We start from the raw sequence: 27,784 nt of genomic DNA, 5'->3' as shown, positions 1-27,784 counted from the left end.
CTGAGCGAAGAGTCACAGCAGCTGTGGCCACTTCAGGTTCGACCTCGTGCTCTTGGTGTTCTTGCTCACATGCTGGTTACTGCTCAAAATGAGCATGACAAAGAGTTTGCAGGGTCAGCTCATCCGTTGTGTGAGAGAGCTTGGCAAAGGCTCGTTGTTGCGTTGACACACCGAATTATTAATGATCAGAAAAGCAGAGAGGGTGAATGTCTCTTTCTGTCACTTGCACACACACACACACACACACACACACACACACACACACACACACACACACACACACACACACACACACACACACACACACAAGATGCCAACGTATGTTAGAGTAGTACATGTCAATGCTGTTTGTTGTTTGTCTGTAGATCTCAACGTTGAGCATATTCAAGTGTTGCAGTTGGTTTTCGAGCATTTTGGCCCAGATCAAATGAAACTGTTTCAGAACTCCATCTGTCCATCGTTGTTGGAAGTAGCAGAACACGTGTATGTATCCTAACCAGTTTATTGATTATCTGTAGTTTGTATGTCAATTTGGATCTCAGCTTCCCTACATGAATACACACATCATTCTACTGTAGATATAGTCGACCTGTTATGTGTTTCTGTAGCAGTCTGTGTTCTGATGTCCCTCTGCTGGCTTCGCGACTTCTTCTCATTTTTTACTACGTGCTTCACACATTGGCAGGGACACCAACTGACAAATCTGTTACAACATTCTCATTGGTAAGAGGCCAGTTTGGCTATATTCATACAGAAGCATGTATTTGTAATTATGGTGAAGGTAGGGAGTGAGTACAGTACTAGCTGAGATTTATGGTTAGGTCAACATGCTCGTGTTCTGCCCAGAATTTTTGGAGTAGTGCTAGGGTATCCGTTGCATTAGGGTGTGGCTTACATGATCTGCCACTACTTGCAGCCCGTCATCGCTACTCCCAGTGCTTTCACTGATGCTGTTAGTCTCATCTGGCTTCAATCGTGACGTTTCCGGAAGAAATATTTCAGTAAAGACATCTTGACTGGACACCTTGACGATATCTGGGAAAGATGTAGAGATCAAACTCCCGGACTATCAAGCATCATCATAAAACAGACAAAGCGCCAAACGGAACGTATCTTACTGTTGATGGTCCATGATGTGAAACAGCAGACTAAGAAAGCTGCAACCTAGTCAACAGTTGGGAACTATGTTGCCCAGTCTCACATTTATGCTATGACGTCTGTCATCCATGCACCAGCTGCAGATTTTGAACAACCAGTGCTCCTGTCTCGCAAAGAAACCCTGAAGACAACTTTGACTGGCTCTGTCACAAGGCGAGGCGCTTAGGAAATTGCCTTGCTCATTGCTGACATGCAGACTGCTGTGTTGGATCTCACACCATCTTAGTGCCCTAAGCGATAGGTCCTATCATATCAGGGCAGGTCTGCTGCTGTGTCATGGTGTGAACAAAGTTCTCACCTGTCAACAAACTGCTCACTATCAATGCTCTTAGCTTGAGCAAGTAAAACACTGGCTAAATATGTAGTGGTCGGGGGTTTGTCAAGTGATGGTTGGGCCCGACCACCTCCGACCACCTCCAACCACCGTGGGCAGAAACTTGCATGATGCTCCAGCCATGTGTTCTGTGCAGACAGTTGTGTTATAGCTGTATTAAACATTTAGGTACAGTAGGGTATATGATGTGTTGTGTTGCAGGTCAGGAAAAATGTGTTCAAGTGTGGTGGTTCAAGTGGTTTGATGCCGAAATTGATGGTGAAATGTGATCCAGAGGCTGTGAATTTCCATTCCTTTTTTGGGAATATGAACAGTCAGTATGAAATGGTATTATCAGATATGGAGAAGAAGGACAGAGACGACAGCAGTTTGATTAGTGAACAAGTGCCGTTGTTTTATCAGCTGATATCGATACGGTCAGAAGAGAAACCAGTAAGTATTGTGTGTGTGTGTGTGTGTGTGTGTGTGTGTGTGTGTGTGTGTGTGTGTGTGTGTGTGTGTGCGTGTCAGTGTGTGTGTGTGTGCGTGTCAGTGTGTGTGTGTGTGTGTGTGTGCGTGTCAGTGTGTGTGTGTGTGCGCGTGTCAGTGTGTGTGTGTGTGTGTGTGTGTGTGTGTGTGTGTGTGTGTGTGTGTGTGTGTGTGTGTGTGTGTGTCACTGTGCGTGTGTGTGTGTGTCACTGTGTGTGTGTGTGTGTGTGTGTGTGTGTGTGTGTGTGTGTGTGTGTGTGTGTGTGTGTGTGTGTGTGTCACTGTGTGTGTGCACGCTGTGAGTGAGTGAGTGCGTGTATATGAATGCTCGCACTGCCTTCTATTTCTCTGTCTATTTGTCCACCTAGCTGACTGGCTGTTTGAGTTAGTTTGTATGTATGTCTTGTGTAGAATTCCAAAGTTGTTTCAGTTCTTCATGTGGCAACTCCTGGTGGCTACTCTCAAATCTACCATTGTATTATCAATCTAATGTCACTTGGATGCTGCTGTTCCATGATAATTGAAGATGGTCATGCTGGAATACAGGTAAACAACAGAAGGAGCATTTTCTATTTTACTAAAGTTTAACAGCAGCTACACATGTGTTGTACTACTAGGCTGGTGCATCTGTCACATATGCATTTGTTCTGTGTTGGCATTTGATGATGTCTTTGCCTCCTTCACCTGAGATTCTGGATTTGGTGGAGACAATCCCGAGCATGAGTTTAAAGGTAAAGCGTACTGAGTATGTATGTAGATGGACTGATAGGAAGAACTGTAATCAGACTGATGGGGACACACACACACACACACACACACACACACACACACACACACACACACACACACACACACACACACACACACACACACACACACACACACACACACATGTACACCAGTTGTAAGTGATGTTTGACAAGACACTTTGAGACTGATCTACAGACAAGCTACAAAGCAAAGACTAATGGATGAATGCACAGATCAACGAGCCGGCAGCCAAACAGCCAAACAAAGAATCTCATTTTAATTGAGTCATATAATAATAGTAGTAATTACTCAATCAGTCATTAGCAACCATTGAATGCATAGATAGATGCTTAGGTTTAATATCCATGGAGCCTTTGTCTTGATGCTGTGCACATTCTAAATACAACATGAATCAGATTGTCACTCAAAACAGTCCAGTTGTCTTTATTAACATACATTTAATTTAACATGCTCTCGTTGCTCTGCTATATAGACTCCACTGGATTGGTGTAAGTACTTGATGTGCCTTTTTGTCATAAATTATCTTTGTGGAGGAGAGTGGGAACAAGATAAAATTGTGGTAAGTTGATTCGGCAATTCGAATGCAGGATGTCTGTCAGTGTGTGATAATGTGATGAACATGGTTTGTTGCAGAAATGTTTGGTTGACAGCGGAGTCGAGGAAAGTGAGAGTTCTGCTGCTAAACGCATTGAGAAAGTGCTTGAGTGGACAAATGATCCGTTTGCACGTTTGACTGTATTACAGCACTGCCTCGAAGAAGTGAGTCATTGCAGTAGACTCGACCGTTGTTGAGTTGCACAGTCACGTTCGGTTACATCTGTTAGTTATTTGTGTCAGAGTTATGTTTTATAGGCTGTACTATAGTATACAGTGAGTAGGTGTAGATGCATGAATGCAATGTAAGAATGTGCAACTGCACATTTTTGCATATTTTTTGTTTATTTGTTGTCATGGCTATGTGTCTGTTTGTCTGTTGTTATCACGTGTTGCGTCTTGTATCCTGTGTGTCTTTACTACCCTGAAAGAAGAAATTTGTGCGGGAGAAAAATTATACTTTTTCTAGAAACATCACTACTTGTGCGGAATAATTAATTTGTGCGACAATAAGGTCGTGTGCAATAAGATCATGTGCAAGGAAAAATATATGTGGAATTTATTTTGTGCGATGGGCTTGTGATCGCACGAAATCACACAAATTTATCTCCTGCACAAATTTCTTCTTTCAGGGTATTTAGATGGCAACATGTTTATCTTTATTAATTAATTAATTTGTTATTTTATTTTATTTATTTATTTATATATTTATGTTTTATTTTTTTATTTATTAATTATTAATTAATTAATTATTAATTAATTAATTTATTATTTATTCATTATTAATTTATTATTTATTTATTTGTTTATTATTTTTTATTTATTAATTATTAATTGATTATTTATTATTAATTAATTTATTTATTATTTATTTATTATTAATTTATTATTTATTTATTATTAATTAAATTATTTATTTATTATTTATTTTTTATTTATTTATTTATTTTTATTTATTATTTATTTATTTATTTATTATTTATTTATTTATTTATTTTCTATTTATTTATTTATTTATTTATTATTATTTATTTATTTATTGTTGTCTCTTTGTTTGGAACTGCAGTTGTTAGGAGTGTGTATTGAGATGACCACCACTCCTTTTACTATGCCATCACCGCTCCTCTTTGCTTGCTTCGATGCAACATTAGCCGACTTTCACTTGACTCTTGACAGCGTCTACATTGAAAAGCCAGACGAACGCTTGCTCGAAGACACAAGAATGGTGACAGACAAAACAATCCCTGTTGTGCTTAAAGCTCTGACATCGATACTTCGTTTGGCAAGGTAAGTACAAAGCATTGCCATAGAGATCATGACCATTAGGTAGTTGTGTGTTGGCTACAGAGTGCAAGTAGGGTTTTAAAACATTATGACAACAATTACACACAATACAATGTTACAATAGTGTAGTTGTGTGCACTAGTTGTGTCACAAAATATCGTACATGTTGAGACATATCAGGACGCTTGTATGTGTCAACAGATTTTAGGAATTCAGTGTTTCCAGCTATGGTATTTGAGCGGGGCACTGCGCCCTGCCTCACGTTGCTTGCGCCCTGCCCAAGTTGTCAGTCTGGTATACCCCTAATACTGGTTCTTAGACAAGGGATCATAGAGAAGGGGTTTCAACCACGTTCGCCTTGCAACAGTTGTGTAGGTTTTTTGCGGAGACGTCATCTGGGCGTTAGAAGGCAACGACGTGAAACCAATACACAGCTACTCCTTATGCATGCGTTTATAACTTCCACCCACAACTTCCACCGTGCCATCATTGAAACAAGAACGGAGAATGTTGGTAAGTGTAGAAACTCTATCAGACATCCGTTTGTGTTCTAGGATCTTGACTGTCTTCTTTTGTCATTATGTTTGAGTAATGACTAGGTAGAACACACAAAAGGTTAGGTAGATCTTGCTGTCTAGAAGAGATCTGTGCATGAATTATGACTACAGTTTTCTTTCAGTCAACGCTGCTCCTTGATGTCTCGCTGAGTTGGAGTGAGTTGGAGTGGTTCTCTCATCATGACCTAAAGCCTAGATTGGTTTCTGTGGGACTGCCTGCCCTTCTAATGCCATTTACTGTAGTATGTTCTTTGACGTTATGTTGCGTGCTTGTCTACCAGCATATATAGTTTGTAGTTTGTTACTATACATAACAGTTGTTTGTAATTTGAAATCAACCATAAAGCGCTGTCTGCCCCACAAAGTTGTTTCACAGAATGTTGCCCTATGTTTAGTATAAAGTACCCTTTCTGATGGATGCTTACCCTGCCAATTGAAATCCTAGCTGGAACACTGGACCGTGCAATAGTTGCTTCTATTTGATTTGATGCTTGTCGGTAGTGCTGGCAACGTTGATATCATTGTTGGTGATGTGCGTGAGGGTGCATTGTTTTTTTAGATTTTATATCATTGGCAAGTCCGAAAGTTTTGGCAGCTCTCTCTTAATCGCTGGCTCGAAGATTCCATCTATGAGTGACTCAGTACTTTCATCAGTTGTGTTGACTGTATGTAAAGTGAGGAACAATCACATGCCAAAACAGTCTAGTGACTGCACTCTAAGTATAAAGCTTCCGGATGCGATTGAGAAGGTCATCAGAGACTGGGAAGACACCGTGTGGGCTCAGTTTCCATCTGTTTCTGATCACCTCACTGCTGACCAGAAAGGCAGCAAGGTCACTTGCAAACATTTTGAATCTGCAAGTTGTGCACACTTTGGAGTTCTAACAGGTATGTTTAGTTGGTCTGTGAGGGGGGGGGGGAGATGTTGCGACCATGCATTCGAACCTAATGGCAAACTAAAAGTGACTGCAATCTAAATCTAATGACCAATTGTTTTACACTGCTACGAGTCTTATTAATATTTATTAGCAATGGCTGTCTGGTAACAGTTAGATTGATATAGAGGACTTCACTGTTGTGTGTGTGTGTGTGTGTGTGTGTGTGTGTGTGTGTGTGTGTGTGTGTGTGTGTGTGTGTGTGTGTGTGTGTGTGTGTGTGTGTGTGTTTACTTTAATTGGTTTCATGTTTAGAGAACAACAGCACGTACTATGCTAGAGCCATCAAACATCTAATGTTGTCTCTTGTCAAATTAGCAGATGACTTGTATCGGTGAGCTCTTTTTGTCTTGCATTGCTTGCAGTCAGTTTCAGTGTTGCATCTGTAGGTGGCGAGGGAAGGAGTATGAGGATGAGACAAAGGAGCTAGTGATTGACACACTCATGCCACTTACAACAGACGCAACAACAGGATATCTGTACAAAAAGGTATTATTTTGTTGTCTATGATGAAGGATAGGACACGAACACTAAGCGAAGTGCACCACTGAGTGACGCTGAACTAACTCTGTTTTGTTGTCATCAATGTGTGTGTGTGTGTGTGTGTGTGTGTGTGTGTGTGTGTGTGTGTGTGTGTGTGTGTGTGTGTGTGTGTGTGTGTGTGTGTGTGTGTGTGTGTGTGTGTGTGTGTGTGTATGTTAGTACATGTCCATGTGCTGTCTGTAATCCACTTACAAAAACTGCAAGTGTTCAGAATAACACAAATCTGTTTAAACAAAACAGAACAGCAAATATCATAATCATGCACTACATGTGATATGTTGTCATAATCAAAGTTGTTATGTCTAGTTTTCAGACCTTTTGGAGTGTGTCGCTGGCTCTCCACCTAATGAAGCTTTCGTCAAGAGGCAACAGTCGTACATACTTCGACATTGCCACGAACTGTTAATGAATTATGGTAGTGACACAAGGTGACTTGTTTGTTGTAGCATTTTGATATAATGTGAACACGTTTGTCAGGTCATTTTGTGTTGAGTATAGTGAGTATGTCCATACCGTGCTGTCCAGCTGTATTGCGTTTTTGCAAGCAATGCTGGAGAAACCACAAAGCAGAGAAACCGTGTTAGAATTCTATTCAAAACAAGGAGGTAATTCTATAACCGTTGCCATGATTGCATGTTTGTATGTAGTTGTATTGTTGTGAGTTAGTTTATTAATAGTTATAATGTTGTATGAGATAAATGCATTACTTATGAATGCATTACTTGATGCAGTAAGATTTACTTGTAATAATCAGTCTCTCAGGTGATGCTGCAGATGTTGTGAAGTATCAACATTAAATGTTAAGAATACAAGTGTACACAGTTTGTAGTCCAGAAACTATCGAGAGTGTTAATGTGAGTGTAGAGTTTCTACCCTCAGCAGTAACTTTGTGCCTGTTGCCAACAATGCAATCAATAGACACAATTATATGGTAATAATTTAAAAATTGTTATTGTCCTTCACCTCCCTGATACTAATTGACTTGTATTGTTCTACATAAAAAGTCATGGCAGCTGGTGACTGTCTGTCCAAAAGTTTACTCTCGCAGATTAATTGAGTAGCAACAGGTTGTCCAGTAAGTCGCCATTTGCACTTGATTGTTTTTGCTTTTACTTTTGAACAAGGCCATAGCACAGTTGTTGTATCTGTACAAATTTCCTTTGTACAGATTTCCTTTCAAATGGTTATCTTTGATAACAGAAGTCTATCAAACGTACTTGATATTTAGTTTTGATATTTGGAGTTTTTGTATGTTGTGGAGTTAGTGTTATACGAGGGAAGAGTGCAGCAATGATACTGATGTTGTTTGACGCTTTGGTTTGTTGCAGATTTGATTGATGTGTTGCTTAGTCCATCAAAGCTCTCTCTACCATGTAAATATAGTACGGAAGTACTCGGCTTGATTAACAGTCTTCTCTCTTTGTGTAAGTAGTTTGTCTTTCTTGCGGAGCTTTGAACGATTCACTTGTTATGTGTAGATGAGAAATCTCCCAAAGATGCTGTATTGAAAGATCTGGCACAGAAACTGTCCAAACTAGAATTTGTAAGGACAGTGGGTTTGTAGCAGGTGAGGATTGTGATGTTTTGATTGGGATTATAGGTGGAAAAGGAGACACTTGAAACTTGGCTGAAACACTTCATTATTGTCAAAGATGATGTATGTAAAGCAGTCATACACACACACACACACACACACACACACACACACACACACACACACACACACACACACACACACACACACACACACACACACACACACACACATCAGTATGTGGTGTTTGTGGTAATAAACAGCTTTGATTTCATAGGATGTGAATGCAGTTCAACTGTGTCATTCAGCTTTGAACACATTTGTTCAGTCTCTTGCTAAGGGCAACAATCTCCTATCTGAAGCTGCCTCTCTCATGTTTTTGCGTGGACTTTTACCTCTCGGCTCTGTTTTGCTCCAATCTCATGATGGTACTGGATTTAGTGACTATTTCTCAACATGCAAATGTCTAGCTGGTTTCTCAGCTGGACAGGGCCATGTAGACCTTTTTCAAGCAGCAACAGAGTGGCTAAAGCTAATGTGAGTCATGGTATGATGAGAGGTTGTAATGTGGTTTGTACTAAGTTGTCATTATAGGAAATCACACGTTGAGGCTGATGAACTAGATAAGGTATTGGCATATTTCTGTATTCTCGCTGCAGTGTTTATGCTGCACATTATCAATGTCAAATATGGATACTAGAGACATCACACACACACACACACACACACACACACACACACACACACACACACACACACACACCACCACCACCACCACCACCACCACCACCACCACCACACCACACCACACAATGTCTTGCCAAGTTGATGCTTTGATCTATAATTATGTACTTGGTCTTATTTCTTCTTTGGTTAGGGGTCAGCTGTTGTTCTTTCTACTTGCTCTCTACTTTGTTATATTGCCGATGTAATGTCTGCATTAAAGACTTTGAGTGGCCGGTCAGATCTTAAAGAACATGCTTCAGTCTTCTCTACTCCCCATTGATTGTTGTTGTTTTGACAGTGCTTCTTTTGGTATCAATGATAGTAGTGATCATGAGTTTACTGTGCAAGAAGTTGATTCTGACAGAGAGGAGGTGGATGACGATGACAATGATGCATCAACAGGAGATGAATCGGTGAGAATTGAGAGAGACGATTGTCTTTGTGTGTACCTCTCTCTATAAATACGAGCATTATTAGTGATTGGCTAATGCTTGTGGGTGCCATTTTATGTGAGTCATGTGACTAGTGTTGTCATTGTTTGCCTAGGATGGTGAAGACGCTTTGTGCAATCAACTTTGCACCTTTACAACTACACAGAAGGAATTCATGAATCAACACTGGTCAGTAGTGAGCGTGTAGATAGTATGAATCATGTTCCAGGTTACTGCCATTTTGGCCCAATCGAAGCTTAGCCATAGCTTTTGTCTATGTGCTGAGTCAATCTGGTGCCAACATAAAACTCTTCCTATAGGTCACTATCTAGTACGTCTTGAGCCACTGGATAGTTCATCCCAGGGGAAGAATATTAATTGCATAGCTCTGTTACTCATTGCTGTGATCCTTTTGCATCAGTTATGATTATGAGACTGTCAGGTTTATCATGCCTTACAGATTTTGCTTGTGATGTAAAACATTTCTATTGGTGTGAGGTATTTGTGGTATAATTTTAAGGTCACAGCTTTGATGCATACAGAGAGACAGTTGGGGCTAGATATTCGTCTTCACTAACATGTAACACAGTTACCAACGTAATCTGTTTGTACTGCTAGGTATCACTGTCACACTTGTGCTATGGTCGATGGTGTGGGTGTTTGTACTATTTGTGCAAAAGTGTGTCACAAGGTTGGTTAGTCATTGGACTTCTTGCTCAAAGGCTTGATCAGCGTGTTGCTTGTAGGATCATGACTTGTCATATGCAAAATGTGGCTCATTCTTTTGTGACTGTGGGGCCAAAGAAGATGGTAGCTGTAAGGTACGTTTTCTGTGATTACTCTGTGTAGTCAAGTGCTTTTCTAGTTGTTTGCGTGCGTGTCTGTTTGTCTGTTTGTGTGTCTGTCTTTTATCATTAATAAAGTGGACTTGCAGGCTTTGGTGAAACGAATTCCTGGTGTTGAAGAAGAAACAGGCTCCCGGCAGCCAGAAGCATTTAGAGGCAAACTCGATTCTAGCAAAGGAGTCTTAACTAAGACCAAAGATCAGAAAAGACACGCAGGCAGTCCTCATTCAACTGCAATGAAGCGAAGTAGAGATGACAGCTCTGGGACAGCATCTAAAGAGATATTGCAACTTGCCAGTAAAATCAAGTCTTTGCAAAGCAGCGTTCAAGACATAGCGGTCAGTATAATAACTATTTGTTCATTTAGATTCTTGTTGTATGTCGTCACACCACAAGTAGCTCAGAGTTAGTTAGGGATGTTGCTAGAGTCAATAGTTGCCATCGTGTATTTTGAAATGTGGAAGAAATTTGGTGTGATGCTGCTGTATTTGTATTCTCTTATTTTATGTGACATAGTTGTTGTAAATCATTAGATCAACTGCGTTTCTAATTGTTGTGAATTTGTTTGAAATGTGTTGTAGAGAGACGGCAGTGTTCCCGATGTAGCTCTTCAGTTGATTCAGTCTCTGATGCCTGGAGTACTAGAAGCCAGCAAGAAACATCAGGCAGAGATGGGTATTACACATGGATTGAGAATGATCGCTAAGCTTCATGTGGAAGCAAAAGAAGTGGAGACAGTTGACACACTGACTGTAAGTGAGACTGAATAAGCTAACGAATGATGGAAAGAGCAGGGGGTACATCTAATTGGCTTGCTGTTTCTGTCATTGATAGACTGGAACGTTGAGTTCTCAGGAGGGTGCCTTTGAGAATGTGAAGCTATCACTAAATGGAGAGCAAGGACAGCTTGCAAAGAGGCTCATTGGATCAAACGTCCTCACAAGAGTTGGAATGTGTGCACTTGGTGTACCTGGAGGAAAGAAGCACTTCCTTATGGTTTGCCATGACAAGGGAAAGGTCTGTTTTATGATGCAGTAGTTGTGTAGAGAATACTAGTAGATGTATGAGCTACAGTGAAAATAGATGCATGAATATCTGTTATATAACTGCGTGTATGCGTAAATTCTATACTTATAGGCTTTGTAAACATATATCCATAATTAAGTCGTATTGTGTCTGACACAATAGTGAGTAACAGATTCAAAATTGAATTTTAAGGAAGGCAGAAGGTTCCAACAGTGTGGAACTGTGTTGACGACTTTGGGTCTATATGACTTCTAGATATGCATTCAGTCTTAAGTGCAGTGGCACTGTTTACATGTAGAGTTGGGAGCTAGTCTTGCGTAGTTGAATTTTGCATACTTTGTAGATTACAGTGTTGCAATTATCATCACTTTTGAAACAAGCTGAGTCATCCAAGAAGAAACTCACTCTGGCTGTAAAAGTGTGTCTGAGGTAAAGTGATGTAGTTTTCTCATCTTGTGTATTTCTAGCGCCTTTCCTCATCATCGGTTCCATTTACAATCTTGACCGCAGCAGCAAATGTGTGTAACGAGGATTGCGTAGCAGTATGTGGACTAAAGGTTCGTGTTGATCTACCTTTTCTTCTTATTTGTTGTTCAGAGGTCACCTAACAGAATGTTAGTCTCTTGTGTTTACAACTTTGTTAGGAAATTGTTTTTTGGGTTTTTAGACATTTTTCATGACAATGTTATGATAATAGTGTAGAAGATGAATGGACAGACACGACATACAGACAAACAGACAGACAGACTATAACCAAGTATTATATGTATATTGTACAGTTGTATTTAGTAGTTAATTGTCACACATTTTATGACCAACTTTTGTTGTTTGTCAGGAATGCCAAGTGTTGACGTTCAATAGTAGTGGTACAGTTGTTGACCATCTTGTTCTCCATCCATCACTGGAAGGCAGCAGCGCCATTCTTAAACCGTTGTGGATACCAGGTTCACAAACAGAGTTAGCTGTCATTACCACCGACTTCGTCAAGGTGAGATGGGCACCTGTTTTGTGGCATAGATTGTAAATGTACATCGTTTTGAAAACGTTGGCGTGTTATTAGATTTATGATCTCTCAGTTGATGCTATCAGTCCACATTTCTATTTCTTGCTTCAGTCAGGAAAGATCAGAGATGCCACCTTTATCTGTTCTGACAAGGCACTGAATAATGTATTTTTATCTGATTGATTTGGTTTTGTATATGTTTGCTGTTACTATGCAGTCTCGTGCTCTTGTTGTTATGTCAAGTCAGGGGCAATTGTACATTCAGCCAATGGATCAGTCAACAAGTGCTGATCATGGGCCATTTTACCTAACTTGCCCACTTACTGTTGACCACCCCAGTTTGCAGGTGAGGTTGTCAGACTGAAATTGTTGGTGTAGATTTGTGTGTGTGTGTGTGTGTGTGTGTGTGTGTGTGTGAGAGAGAGAGAGAGAGAGAGAGAGAGAGAGAGAGAGAGAGAGAGAGAGAGAGGGAGAGAGAGAGAGAGAGAGAGAGAGAGGAAAAATAGCAGTTAAAGGTTATTGTATATGTGCACATGTGTGTGACTTAATCTATCTGTATCTTTACGTGATCTCAATTGGCAGATAGACAGTTTGCTGGGTAGCATTTGCAGTTGGATTTATTGAAGTATTTTGTAGGAATCTGATGGTCAAATTGCCGAGGGAGGAATATCTGTGCATTATTCACATCCACTGCAATTGCTGTTTTTCAGCTTCTCGCAAGGTCACTCATTTGCTGCAAGTATGAATGAAGATCAAACTGCAGTGCAGAAGATATTCCCAATCATCTACAAGAGGTAGACTTAATGTAATTGTTTTATGTTTCTTTTCTTGTTTTGGTGCATGTTGTAGCACTCATCTATGCGTTGGCTTTTACAATTGCTGTTTTGCTATTTGCTTGCTTGTCCACTCTTTTCTCGTTCACTTATCTTTTGCGGCTTGTCCAGCTATTGCCTTCTTAAAGACAATGACCGTGTTACTTGTTTGTCTCTCACATGTATGCTTTCCATCTGTTGTGTCCCAAGTCTGTTGTTAGTTTGGACAGTATAGTAAATGTGTATTGATATTTTTATAGTGGTGGTGTAAAAAATCAATCAGGTTTAAGTCAGTGGAGTGATGTGGTCAATCATCCCGGTCTCCTTGTTTGCATGACTCAACCTGCTGGCACACCTGTCATGTTGATGGTCAAACCAGATCGCTTTCTTGTTCAAGAGTTTAAGAACGTTCCATCTAAATCAAAAGCTCAGGGAATTATTTCAGTTCGACATGGGTCTAGTGACCAGCAGGCATCTCAACACACAACAACTATTGTTTTGTGTGAAGATGGCAGTTTAAGGATTTACCTTGCCAGCAATGACAAGACAAAGTTTTGGCTCTCTCCAGTTTTCCAGCCAACGAGTCAATTGAGTGTGATTCGAGGTACATCCCACAAGAAGTCTGTTAGATCAACAGGTCGCAGTGGTCAAGTGAAGCTTCCAGTAGACTTCTTTGAAAACGTTCAGATGCAGTCAGAAATTGAATTTGGTGGGAAAGATATTCTTCACGTTTACAACAGTCAGCAAGTTAAATTGAGGTTGAACACTACTGGGATGTACATTGCATCTTCTAAACAAGGTGGATTTGAAATTGAAGTGAATAATCCTGTTGCAACGATGGTTATGGTGGGAGTTCGTGTTCAAGTTGGCAGTCAGTCAATAGAAAGGGCGCCATCATATGTGGAAGTGTTTGGACGTCAGATTCCAATTTCAATTACAAGGAACCGTTGGTATGATGTTCCATTCACAAGAGAAGAAGTTCTTACTGCAGACAAGAAGTTTGTTCTGAAATGTGAGTGAATGTTAAGATGTTTTGCATGTTTGGCACTTTAGATCAGGCACACTGATAGTTGCACTGAGGCAGCAAGCGGCAAGGTTTATTGTACTCTCTGCACCATTCGATGGCTTGTCTGTAGTACTGTACTTGTGCAGATATTGTGAATGTGTTGATTATGTGTACAAGATATATTACGTTTGACTGTATTTGTGTAGAGTTAATTAAGAGTGTGCTTTCTTTCAGTTGGTTCGAGTGGTGACCCAAGTGACATCACGATGGTTGATTCCATTAAAGTGTTTGTCAAAGCCAAAGAGGCATTTGGATGGCCTGATGAGCCTCAAGAAGAACTCATGGGGGCCTTTCCATTATCACAAACTGCTATTGCTGAAACACTGAACATTGCCAGTGAATCTTTTCTCACAATGCCATTCACCAATATGGACCAGTCAGTAGAGAAACAGTTCGACTGTTGCATTGTTCAGTATTGTTTTTCAATTGGCGTTGTGTAGGATCGTTGCCAGCTGTCTACAGATTTTGGACGGTAGCATTACTCAAGACTGGAAAGAAAATGTACATGTTATTGATGGATTGGTTTATGTATGTAAAAACCTAAGTGACATTTATATTTTGGACTTACTGGGACAGCACCGTATCAACTGCTTTTGGGTTGTGGTGTTTCTCGTAGCATGTGTTTTTACCATTTGTTGACTGACATGTAGTGATGAACTATGTTCAACGTTGAATATGAAAACTAATGTTATGTATGACTTGTGCTACCATAAGATTTCAATTGTTACTTTGACTGCTAACTATTGAATTCCATTTTCTACTTTAGGTGCAGTTTAGGGAGGCTTGTCTTTCTGTTGCAACGCAGTTATTGACTGCTAGTTGTCCACCTGTTGTGTTTACACAAACTAAAGCACTTCTTGCAACAATTCACCCCACAAAGCAAGCTTACTATCTACACAAGGTATTGCGATCAATTCGTGTGGCGTTTTATTTCTCACGATTGTTCATGAATTTCAGGATGAGGCCCAGTTGTCAAAAGTTGTTCAGCTGCTCATTTCTGTGACAGCAAAAGCCGAGCCCATGGATGTTGATTCTTTCCAAGAGCTACTTGTTGTGGCCCGCAGTGTTGGTGCTGTCAGACCATTCAGTTTGTGTTCATTTATTGGCAAGCACTCAGTTGATGCAAAGCAAGTTTGTTTGACTGAAGAGACTGGAAACGACGTGGTAAATAGTGAAAACGATGAAGTCAAAGATGGAATAAATGACACGCTTGAAATGAAGGTCACTCAATTTGTCAATAAATTGATGGAGTGTTTCTGGCAACTGTATGCTGCACGATGCACAAGTCAGACAGTTGCAGCTGTATGCAGCGGAGGTTATAGATTTGCCATTGTGCTTATTACACCAACGTTTATGTCTTATGTTCGTAGGATTGGTACAAGTTGAAGCCACCGTAACCGCTTTAGTTGAGATTATCCACTCATTTCTCTTGGCTGAAACGTCACTCATTAGTCTGGCAGCAGACTGCTATGCACAACTGCTACTTTGTCAGGTATATGACTGTCTGTAACAGTCTACTATTTGAAAAGCATGCTATTTGAACTTCAGGGTTGCTAGGCACATCTGTCTGTGTATTGTTCGGTGTTGGCAGTACATAATTGATGGTTCATGATGTGTGACATTATTACTATGAATGTCGTATTGTCTGTTGCAGGATCCAGCTGTTAGCTTTGCTTGTCGCCAAGCAATTGAATATACTCTGAAGCCTAAGAAAAAGCGGAGACGTGTTGTAGTTGCGGCTCCTGTTGCCCCTGCACCTAGTCAAACAGTTACTAAAAGTGACAAACAGCCAGAGTCGCTTCCACCAGAATCAGTAGCTGAGGAAGACGAAGAAGAGCGGCAACAAGAGAGAAGACCGCATGATCGAGAGGCTGCAGCAGCCTTTCGAAGAATGGTTGCTAGTCATGTGTCAGCATCAGGAAGGCCTCGGATGGTAAGACAAGATACAGCATGCAGTTCTTTAGCTAGGGTAGAAGCAAAGCGGCAATATGATTATTTGTTGTTGTAGCCTTTGCCACCATCCATGGCTGATATGATGGATGACTACATGGCTGCTGGTCACCCACCTCCTCCTGAAGCAGTTGAGATGATGATGGGGTCATATGGTATTATAGTCAGATATTATACATAGCTTGAGTGAAGAGTCATGGCGATGGATTTAGGTGTGATGGCTGGTCGTGGCTCTGGTTCTCGAGCTCCGCGGTCTGCAATGCTCGATCACATGCTACAGATGGCTGGTATGGTTGATGATGATGCAATGATGGAACTTGCTATTCAACTCAGCTTACAAGAACAGGTCACTTCTCAATACTGTATTTGGAACTCAGAGAGCATCATGTGTTACCGTACTGTATGTATGTTTATAGGAAGGTGGCGGTAGCACATCATCTCCAAGAGGTCAGCATTCAACTCAGGCTAGTCATGAAAGGATAGTAGCCAGAGAGAGACAGCAAATGGCTGCTGAAGATTCTAGTGCAGGTCGACGAGGTGATGAGCGACAACCACAAGCTCAACCACGAGAGGTAGTCGGTGTGTGTGGTGTGCGTGGGGGGCATGCATGAACTTTAGATGAATGTTAGTTAAAATCTTAACGTGGTCAGTTGCAATTGTTGATATTGCAAACTGCTGACCACAGGAAAATGGTTAGTTATACGTATTGAACTTAATGTAACATCTTGGTCAAGAATATTGCATGCATTAACACTCTGCATAGTCTGTTTGATTAAACTTACTTTAATTATTTAATGACAGTCAGTAGGGGTTATTGTCCATCGTCTCTCCTGTTCACTTAAGCCAGTTGGTGTATATGTTGCACGTACAGTAGAGCAGTGCATGTTGTGTACGTGTCACATTTAGATATCTGGATGATGTTTTTATGAATATGAGTAACATGTGTTTTGTGACTTGTGCAGTGGCAATCAACATCTCCTGACTATGGTGCTGCTGAAGAGGTAGACAGTCTATCACAGAGCACACTGTCTGGTGATGAAACTCATGAAGAACAAGTTTCAGTCCAGCAAGAAGATGCAAGTAAAGTTATCGAAGTGGTGGAAGGTGTTTTGCAAGAACGCGCAGATTCATTTTCTGGAGACGCTCTTGAAGTGGCTGACCCACATGTTGATGATATTTTGCATGAAGCTGAGTTATACGATGATTTGGCTCACCAGATGGAAGTGCTTGATATGGGCTTGGACGAAGGTCTTGTCGTGGCTCACCCTCATCAGTTACTGGAAGCAGAGGCCCAACAAGACTTTTCAGTGGAGCCAATTCAAGAGGAAGAGAAGCAACAACAAGAAATACAAGAAGCTTTGGAAATGAAAGAAGACAGTTCTTTACCATTTGAAGAAGCTGTACCAGGAGACGGGGATTCAAGTTGTGAAATAGATGATGAGCTTATCTCAATAAATTCTCATCTCCATCACTTGCGTCTTCTTTTGTTAAAGCTATTGCTGAAGCATGTTCCAGAGCTGAAAGACAAAGGTGGCGTTCAGTCTATTCCATTTCTTCAAGTTCTTCTTTACCTCTCATCTCACCTTGGCAATAATGACGATGACAGAGAGACTTTGAATAGCATGTTGCAGTGTCTTGTTGATTTTTTGGATTTGCAGGGTGCAAACACAGAATGTGTTGCTGAGAGAAGTAGTCAAAAGGAAGTTCAGATACTCATTCTTAGATTCTGCAGCATGCTCATGTCAAAGAGCAAACCTTCCGAGTCTTTGTGTGACATCCCTTTGGCAACTTGTGAAGCTCTCATTTGTAATGGCGCTGTAGATTACTGTCTTAAAGGGTTGTCTAGTCTACTTGAATATTGGAAGGAACAAAAGAGCAGTGAGGTGCAGCTTGAGGGCACATTGACCGTCCCTGGTGCTCTGTTGAAGCGACACTCTCAGTTTCCTGTTCCTGACATGTCTCCTTTCTTCATGAGACAGTATGTGAGAAGTCACATGAAGGATATATTTGCATCATACCCTCAACTTCTCACAGAATTGCTACTGCGTGTTCCATATCAAATTAAGAAGGTGTCTAGTGGTGCTGCTGTGCCAAGAGTCGAGTTTGGAAAGGCTTGGAAAAGCTGTTTGGCTGAGTTTATGCTATTTCAGCAATCTACGCCTGTCAAGAAACAAGTTAGGAAGCTTCTGTTGGTGCTATGCAAAACCAAAGAGAAATATCGTCAACTGAGAGATCTTCATGCTTTAGCCTTTCATCTACAGTTCATTCGAGATGTTTGTGCTCGAGGAGGATTTGATGCAGTTTGCACTTCATTTGTGCCTCTGTCTTTGCCTTATGATACATTACTGACTCTCATGGAACGTTTGAAGGCATGCAGTGATATTGCACTTTCTCGAACTACCAACTGGCAACATTTCTGTCGTCAAGAACCAGGAACTCTTCTTTACCTAATGCAGCTTAGTTTGCAGCTGCCAGAGGGCATTGCACAGCCACTCCTTCAGCTCATGGCTTGTGCATTATGTGGTGGGCCAACTTTGCCACCATCGAAGAGCCAGACACGCAAAGAAAAGGGGCAGCAGTCACCAACAGCACCACAAACCACACTAAACCAAGCTCAAATCGAAGTGAGTGAGAAACTTGTAGAGCAGTTAATGGGTGTTATTTCGGATCGCCTTCTCACTACATTTGTGAGAGTTTTTATGCTTGAGTCTAACAGCTCCAACATTCGATGGCAAAGTCATGCACTGTTAACTACGTTACATAAACATTCAAAGTCAAAACAACAGCAACAGCTTGCTGAACTTGTCTGGGCTTTGTGGCCTCAGCTTCCTCTTTATGGTCGTAAGGCTACCCAGTTTGTTGATCTTCTTGGCCATTTTATTACTAAAAGCCCTTCGCCAGTTACTGACGCTAAGTCATACTCATCACGTGCAATTGAATTGCTGAAATCACAGAATAAGCTGCTTCGTTGTCATCCCAACTCACATGTCTACAGTTCTTCAGGCATTGGTAGAGTTCGATGGCTACTACTTAGAGAGTGATCCCTGCTTGGTGTGTAACAATCCTGAAGTTCCATATGCGAGCACAAAGTTGTCTTCTCTCAAAGTTGATACTCGTTACACTACAACTTCACAATTGGTGAAACTGAGTGGAAGCTGCAGCATTTCCAAGTTTCATATTCGTGTCTCAGATGTGAGAAGAACTAAAATGGTACGGACTATCAATTTGTATTACACAAATCGAACAGTGCAATCAGTCATAGAATTGAAAAACAAGTGAGAATAGTCAAGAAATGTAAAGATGCATCAGTTGGTTATGTTTGTGTTTTTAGACGTTCCATATGGAAGCATGCAAAGACATGTCATTTGACTCCTGGTCAGACTGAAGTGAAGGTTGACTTTCCACTGCCTATCGTGGCTTGCAATATCATTGTTGAGTTCTCTGACTTTTATGACAATTTTCAAGTGAGTGTCTTTTGCATCTTGTGTTATCTATTTTTGTCATGTGTGCTTGTTTGCATGTCTGTGTTGTGTTTGTGAGGTAATATTATCATCATCAGCTCATAGCATTATTTTGTAGGCTACGTCTGAAACGCTGCAGTGTCCTCGTTGTAGTGCGCAAGTGAATGCCAATCCAGGCATTTGTGGCAACTGTGGAGAAAATGTGTTTCAGTGTCACAAGTGCAGGTATTGCAGTGATGTATGACACTAGCTGGAGATAACAGTGTTGCTTGTTTTTGATAGATCAATCAACTATGATGAAAAGGATCCATTTTTATGCATTTCTTGTGGTTACTGCAAATACGCACGTTTTGATTTCAGTCTTTATTGCAAGCCATGCTGTGCTGTCGATCCAATTGAAACTGAGGAAGACAGAAAAAAGGTAAAATAGTCTTATTCTTAGTGGAGTTTTGTTGTAACAAATCAATTTACTGTTTTCCATTTTGCTACATATACGTGCCTGTTGATGTAGTCATGAGTTGCTGTTTTATTCATTTGTTGTTTGTTGTTAGGCTAATTCTACGATCAGTACTCTTCTTGATCGAGCTGATCGAGTGTACAAACAACTTCTCGAGCATCGTCAACCTCTAGATCGTTACCTGTCAGAAGTTGGCAGCCAAGGAGAATTGGATGCAAGAGAGGAAGGCGCTGCAGTTGTTGGAGGAGGCAATAACAGAAGCGGTGTGAACAAGATGATACAGGTTTTGGCTCAACGATACTGTGGAGACTGTAAGTCATCATTTGAAGAGTTGAGTAAGATTATGCAGAAGGTGCTTGCATGTCGAAGAGAGATTGTTGAGTATGACAGACTTCAGCTAGAGAAGGCATACCAGCAGTCTAGTAGGAGCTCCACACCATCATCAACACCAACAACTCCTCAACCAGATTCAATGATTCCGTTCTTGCTTGGTCCACCTCATGTTGCTCAATGCAATCTCACAGCTGGAGCGACCGCCAAGCCTGACTGCTACGGCTGCATGTCTGCGGCAACAGAGCATTGTGTTGCATTGCTAAGGGCTCTAGCAGAGCAGCCTGAGACAAGGAATATGCTTGTTGAGCAAGGTTTGATTCAAGAGCTTGTTAACAGCAACTTGAGACGAGGGTCTCTCAAGATGAGGCGGCAAGTGAGGGCTTTGATTTGCCTTCTTATACGAGACAACAAAGTTTCTACACGACGTCTTAATAAGATTCTCATACGGCAGGTGAAAGCTGCTATTGATCAGCATCAGCACAATCCAAGTGTGATATCTTCTATACAACATGAAATGCAGCTTCTAATGGCTACTATTGACATTCAAGACAGCTGCTGGGAAGACAGGCTACGGTTTATTTTTAAGCTTTTCCTCTATAGTAATCAAGCTCATAGTCCAGTTGTAACAGAGCATGTCACATTGCCTTGTCTTAAAGTCTTATTGCATGTCATGAAACTACCGACAAAAGTAGCAGAGCAAATTAAAGAAAAAGGCCTTTCACCTACGACACTACTGGGCAAGCAACTGACTGTTGCTGCAGAACGCTGGTTGGCTGGAGACCCCAAGCATAGCTTTCAAGCCTGGAAAAACAGTCAAAAGCAGACTCAAGGAAAAGAACAAAGTCATGAGAAATACCTTTTTGAAAAATATGGTAGGAGATGGCTTGCTGCAATGAAAAAGAAATCGGTGGCTCGCTCTCAACTTAGCACTAAAGCTTGGCTTCTTCGAGTGCTTTTTACACCGTCATCCAAGATGGCACGTCAAGTAGCTTGTAGCATGGTGGAAGCACTGTGTGAGGATGACACTCGTCGTTACCAGATTCTTGACCTACTTTCATCCTGTTTAGGGGATCTTGGTAGAGCTGGTCAGAATGCTGCTGAGTTCTTGCAGCTTTATCAGAAGCTGTCTGGTCCTGAAAGGTGGAAGAGCTACCTAGCAATCAAAGGCATTCTTCCTCAGATTGGAGTTCTAATGACTCGGGAGATTGAACATCTTACAGAGCTTGAACAGACAACACTAAGCTCAGATCTCTCACAAGGCTACGCTCTCAAAATGCTGACAGAATTGCTTGCTTCATTTATTGGACATAATCAGATAAGGCAACAATACAAGAGTAAGCTAGTGGCAACAATTCTTGATGGCTATCTTGCATTGAAACGATTGGTCATCCAGCGAACCAAGTTAGTTGATGACACACAGGAGCTACTGCTGCAACTTCTTGAAAATATGACATCTGGAACAGAGGCAGAAACGAAATCATTTATGGCAATTTGTGTCCAAACTCTTAGTAAATGTCCAGTTGGGGATGTTTTGACGCCCACATTTATTGCTGAAAGGCTGTGCAGTATCATCTCTCCGGAAGATAATGAAACAGCAGATTTCTATATCATCCTAGACAAGGATCCTGCCCAAGAAGAATTCCTTCAAGGTCGCATGCAAGGCAATCCATACAGCTGCAAGGAACCATCTCTTGGCCCACTCATGCGTGACATCAAGAACAAGATTTGCACTGATTGTGAGTTGGTTGCACTTCTCGATGATGACACAGGCATGGAATTGCTGGTGAAGAATAAGATAATCAGCTTAGATTTGCCAGTGAAAGAAGTCTACAAGAAGGTATGGTGCAAAGATGCAGGAGATGCGGATAAGCCAATGAGAGTTCTCTATCGCATGAGAGGTCTCTTAGGAGAGGCCACTGAGGATATGATTCAGTCACTTGACTCGACTGATGGAGAGAAAGATGATGAAGAAGTCTATCAGCTGTCATCTGTACTGAGTCAGTGCTCTGGTCTTGAGGCTGTGCTAGAAAGATTTAGCCAACTTCATAGTCTAATTCATGGAAAGCAGATGGTCAATGCTTTATTGAAGTTGCTGTCGTATGGTGTCAAAGTGAAAGCAAACAGACGACATTTGGCTCAACCACAGTTGAATGCTTTGAATGTAATGCTCCACACACTTAACCAGGTAGAGTATTATACGTTATGGAATAAAAATTGTTTGAGTTTTTGTGGTATGCTGTGTGCTGCTCGTCTTTACTTGCATGATTGGCATACATGTTTTATCCCATTTTCACATGTTATCTTTAGACGTACAGTCACATGAGTGTTTACCTTGTAGTGTAACATGCATGTTGTCAGTGGATGCTGTCGGTGTTTGTGTTGATGTTATTTATTGTAGAATAAGGTTGAAAACCATCTGCTCACGGTGAGACTTTAATGTAATGCTGTGCAGGCTTTACGTTTGGAACGTGATCTTAATGATGGAAGTGGAGCCACAATGGCTGAAGAGGTGTTGCTCATTATTGAAGCGATTTTGCTGGAAGCCAGTGCAGTGGCTACAACTGAAGGAACAATGGAAGACATTTCAACTCTGTCTGAAGATGAATCTCATCTCACAATGTTACTAGAATTTATGGATAGTCCTCACGTAGTGAGACAGACTTTTTTAGTTCAACTAGCTGACAGTTACTATTTGATATTATGTTGTAGAGGTCGGATGCCAGTGTTCTTCAAGCTATGATGAGACTGATACCATTTTTGACATATGGAGATGAGAAGCGAATGCAGCTGCTATTGGATCATTTCTCTCCTCACTTGGATTTCGATCGGTTAGACTTATATGTGCAGTATGTGTTGTGTTAGTACTTGTGTTAATTGAGTCAGGATTCTATTACATGTGCAGTTGTTTCAGTTGATATACTTGAAGTCTGATGAAGTTGTAATAAACAATAAGTGAATAAAATACATGTAGCTTTATTTGTGTATGTATGTATGTTTATTTTGTTTATTAATTAATTAATTATTTATTGCATTACTAAACCAGAATGGTTAAATATTTAACTATTTATTTGTGTATTACTTATGTATTTGAAATTGTGCAGTACGTCGACAGTTTATCATTGTCATTTTAGGTTTGATCGAGAGCAAGGTGCAGACAATAAACTCTTCTTGAATTGCTTTTGTAACATTGCCAGTGGCATTGTCGTGAGTAATGATTTTTAAATGACTCTCTCTTGATTTTCAACCACGTGTCCTAACTTAGAGTAATGCACAAGGTGCTCAGCTGAAAGACCTGATTTGTGAGAATGGAATAGTTGACCACGCTGTTCAGTATTTTGACTCTTACTTGCCACCAAAACCTGCTGTGTAAGGCTAGCATTCGTTCTCTTAGTTTTGTTTTATTTGAAATTTGCTGCTTTTTGAAGTGGTGTGAAACCAGGAGACGATGAAGAATTCAAGGAGTTTCTTGCTCGTCCATCTTTACCATATCTGTTGAGAATGTTGACTGATCTGTGTAGGAAGCACGATAGAACACAGGTATTAGTCTGTCATCAAGAATGTTTGCTGTAAGTTATTGACAGCTTTGTCTGTTAGTTGTTGGTGGGTGAATCACTTATTGGAGCTATCCATCGTTTGGAGCAAGTTTCTACTGAAGGGAGTGTTGGATCACTGGCTGAGAATCTCATGGAGGCTCTGAAAGGAAATCCAGTGGTGGAGAAGAAGGCTAGCTTGGATTCTTGATCTTTCTGTAGTATTGTATTCTATATGATATCGAATGTTGAAGGTGGACGAGGTTCGTCAGCAGACAAAAACGGAGAAGAAACGATTGGCAATGGCTATGAGAGAGAAACAGCTCGGTGCTCTGGGAATGGCTGTCAGTTGGTTGATTTATTTTGTGTGAAATTGTCTCAACTGCTGTTGGTTAGATGGATGAACAAGGTCGAGTTGTTGCCACACGAAAAGTAGAAGAGGAAATGAAGCAGCTAGTGGAAGAGACGGGTCTGCGTTGTTGCATATGTTTGGAAGGCCATAAGAATCAACCAAAGAAAGTACTGGTATTGTGTCATCGCTTTCTTCATTGCTAAAACGACTAGATGTGTAGGCACTGGGTATATACACATTTACTAGAAGAACTGTGTTAGATGAGTTTGAGAACAAACAACGGAAGACATACGTAAGACCTCTGATTTGCGGTAGAGTCTGTTGGAATCTGACTTGTTTATTTATCAGGGATACACAACCGTGACACACTTCAATGTTGTTCACTATGACTGCCATTATGATGCCATCAAGTTGGTAGCTATTCACGTCATTGCCTTCATTTGTTTATTTGTTGTCGGTCTGCATTGGGTAACTCTGTGATTGACTGTTGTATCATCTTGTCAGTCTCTTTGTCTGTGTGTGGGCCAGTTTATTATCTCTTTGGAACTATGACTATAAACCAGCAAGTTTAATTGCTAATAGTTTGTATGTATGTTATGGTTTCTGTTTTTCTATGTGTGGGTCAATTGTGTATGTATGTTTTCTTCTTTCCTTTTTTCAACAATGTTGGTGCTTCTATCTAGACATTCTCGTGGGAGAGATGAATGGGAAAGTGCATCACTGTATAATGGCAATACCAAGTGTAATGGACTTCTACCAGTATGGGGACCCGATGTGTCCGAATCAGTGTTTGCTGGAAACTTGGCTCGGTTGCATATCACTGTCGCCTGCATTTCGTAGCCTATAATCTCACTCTACATTTTATTCCTATTATTAGATACAACAGCAGTGTGTCTGAGTGTACTGGTCTACATGACACGGGATATGTATTCACTGTTCACGATGTTTGTCTTCTACTCACTCGTTTTGCTACCGAGAAGTCGTTTAGTGCTGAAACGGGCGGAGGCGGAAGAGACAGTAACATGAAGTTCATACCGTACATCATCAGTATAGCACTTTACGTCATCAACACGTTAGTTATGTTGATCTGCGTTGGACATAGTTTGAATGTATATTTAACTTTGTGTAGAACTCGTGCCGCTCCTAGTCTTGATCGTCTTCTCACAAGCTTTTTAGAGGCTCCGAGTGAAAAATGGATGGCAACAGCATATGAGGTTAGTAGGTAAAAGCAATGGGTTCTGACTATGATGGTGTCATTGCATGGTCACATGACGTAGCAACACTGTCAAATTGTGTTATGTCCTTGCTCTCTTTCCATGCTGAAAGCAAGTCAAAGTGTGCTTTTTGTTACTCGTCAACAACAACTTGCAGAGCAAACAAGGACGGTCTTGCTTTGTAGACTCTGATTAATGTTGAATGGGTTTTTGCACAGGTCATTAACAACAGTGTAGTTATGTTACTCAAACTGACAAACTGAGCATGCCAGATGGGCGGGCAATTAACAAATAGAAAATAAAATAAATAAATAAAATAAAAAATAAATAAATTAATTAAAATCAGTAATAATTTTGACAATGATATTAGCCCATAAGAACGAAATTACTGGTACATCATAACTTAAAGCAACAGTGAAACGATTGGTATGTGAGCATCACTGACACGAGCATCAATAGCAAGGTTATTGCATTTTCACTATTAAATGTGGCAAGTAGGTTGTACCGTTCATAATGGCCGCAGAATGCCTTCAAATTTGATTATGCTGTAACTATTCCTTCAGGAAGTGAGGAAACACTATCTCGAAATAATGCAGGGCGTTTCAGCGTGTATTTAGTTAAAGAGTTTGATTGCAGGAACAAACAGGCAAGAGGCAGGCAGACAGACGGGTGGGTAGAGGGATTGCAGGCGGAAAACAGTGGTAGACAAGTGTGTGTAAACGATTTCTTTCGTCTCTGTTTCAGCTGGAGAGTGCAATGTATTACAGTGTGGTGTCACTGTTTGTTCTCAACGCTAAAGATTGGAAAGTGCACCGGCTCTTGTTTCTCAAACGTTTCCTTGTACTAGCTCATGCCAGGCACGAATCGTCTTCTCCAATTGAAAAGTATGTCGTTCACGTGTGCACTTTGGACATTGCATTAGCAGCAGTGTCATGTATTAACACATGTATTTAGGTTGTCAGCAGTGGATCCACTTGAGTACAAATTGTACAAACCGTATTTATTGTTGTGGGCCTTGGTCGATATGATACACACCCGTCTCAAGGTTTCTGTGTCAATTTATTTGATTTGTCAAACTTTATATTAATTAACTTGAATAGAAGGAATCTGACTTGAGTGACTCATCTGATTTATGTTCCGCGTGGCTTGACTGGCTGAGACGAAACGATCAACTCGTATTGGCTACCTGTGAGAAGGTTGGACACGTTATGCTTTGACTTAGTCAGATTGTTGTAGTGAGAATTGTTTTACTACAGATGTTGGTGTCGTATCAAGAAGAGCTCTTGCCAATTGAGAGCTTTGAAGAGTTTTGTGATGCAACAGGTACTGTACAGTTACTGTTTTGTTGATATTAATAAATTAATGTACCAAGATTGAAGAATACACGTATGGTGTACTCTAGCTACTAAGTAGTCTCACGTATACAGATCCTAACGACTGTAAGGAGGTTATGCAATTTGGACCAGACGGGTGTGAGACAGAATAAAAGTCGTTATATTGGATTAACAAATCCATTTGGAGCTGTATGTATAGTCATGGCAGTATCTTGCTGTTGTCGCTGTGTGTGTGTGTGTGTGTGTGTGTGTGTGTGTGTGTGTGTGTGTGTGCGTGTGTGTCTGTCTGTCAGTCCATCCGTGTGTGTGTGTGTGTGTGTGTGTGTGTGTGTGTGTGTGTGTGTGTGTGTGTGTGTTGTGTGCATAAATTCCTGTAGTATGTATTTCTCAAAGAGCCAGAAACTCGTACAGTTTTACTGTTGCTCAGGAAGGAGCATCTGATGCTATGTTAATCAGTCACTTCATTGCTGGATATTCTTGTGTTCTGATCTTGTACATTGATAGGTGTACTGAAGGATGTGGGCAATCCGAACGACTTCATTCAATCAGCTCTTCAGACTCAGATAAGTCAGTAAGATAAGTCAATAAGTCTGGACTACTAGTGTGTTTGACATTGTACTGTATGCCGATAGAAAGTTAACATTCGTGGTCGTATTAGTTAGTCGACAATGATGTTGTAGTGATTGTTGATTGTGATGTTTGTGCATTATTGTGAGATGTAAGGAAATTGTCAGTGAGCATAGTAGCTGCTGCATGTCTTGGAGTTACTTCAAACATCATTGGCCTTCATATCACAGGCCTGATGATCTTGACCTTACCTCGTGACCCAGAAGTTCTATATACTGTAAAGCAATAAATTTTCGTATAAAGTAAAAAAGTTTGTAAACTGTTGCAAACTCTCTTTCATAAGAAATAAACGTTTGTGTAAATTTCCCTGGTGCCTACCTACTTCATTGTCAATATGTCTCTGATTTCTTGGCTTGCAAAGTCAATTCGTTGACAGGACACTACCTCAAGCCGAGACAGCCGTTTCTGCCCAACCCAAACAATGAAAACAGCGTTGTAT

General features: G+C 40.7%; 1 protein-coding gene across 1 annotated transcript; it reads left to right on the top strand.

The window, feature by feature from the left end:
- LOC134191622 (E3 ubiquitin-protein ligase UBR4-like) lies at positions 1-27,456 on the top strand. Its single transcript, XM_062660245.1, is given in 67 exon segments — positions 1-202; positions 366-483; positions 609-723; positions 1,694-1,924; positions 2,372-2,506; positions 2,578-2,691; positions 3,204-3,290; positions 3,365-3,490; positions 4,392-4,612; positions 5,726-6,054; positions 6,357-6,435; positions 6,491-6,590; positions 6,951-7,072; positions 7,143-7,249; positions 7,973-8,068; positions 8,123-8,187; positions 8,245-8,301; positions 8,456-8,715; positions 8,773-8,806; positions 9,056-9,138; positions 9,203-9,317; positions 9,451-9,524; positions 9,954-10,026; positions 10,082-10,156; positions 10,270-10,518; positions 10,762-10,932; positions 11,015-11,197; positions 11,550-11,618; positions 11,674-11,763; positions 12,042-12,194; positions 12,267-12,362; positions 12,427-12,555; positions 12,846-13,003; positions 13,282-14,033; positions 14,262-14,463; positions 14,528-14,588; positions 14,854-14,988; positions 15,045-15,402; positions 15,458-15,579; positions 15,742-16,020; positions 16,096-16,192; positions 16,250-16,383; positions 16,454-16,609; positions 17,000-19,029; positions 19,031-19,312; positions 19,369-19,501; positions 19,617-19,723; positions 19,781-19,919; positions 20,050-22,473; positions 22,741-22,938; positions 22,998-23,116; positions 23,420-23,492; positions 23,551-23,654; positions 23,714-23,825; positions 23,883-24,011; positions 24,073-24,162; positions 24,215-24,337; positions 24,391-24,462; positions 24,519-24,580; positions 24,854-24,979; positions 25,048-25,242; positions 25,300-25,384; positions 26,129-26,268; positions 26,339-26,429; positions 26,485-26,580; positions 26,641-26,707; positions 27,223-27,456. Coding segments are annotated over 67 exon segments (13,611 nt in total). The 5' UTR covers positions 1-69; the 3' UTR covers positions 27,294-27,456.
- Positions 27,457-27,784: the final 328 nt, after the last annotated feature.

This window comes from Corticium candelabrum, chromosome 15, assembly GCF_963422355.1.
Source record: "Corticium candelabrum chromosome 15, ooCorCand1.1, whole genome shotgun sequence".
Classification (NCBI taxonomy): Eukaryota; Metazoa; Porifera; class Homoscleromorpha; order Homosclerophorida; family Plakinidae; genus Corticium; species Corticium candelabrum.
This window is presented reverse-complemented; position numbering and strand designations above follow the sequence as displayed.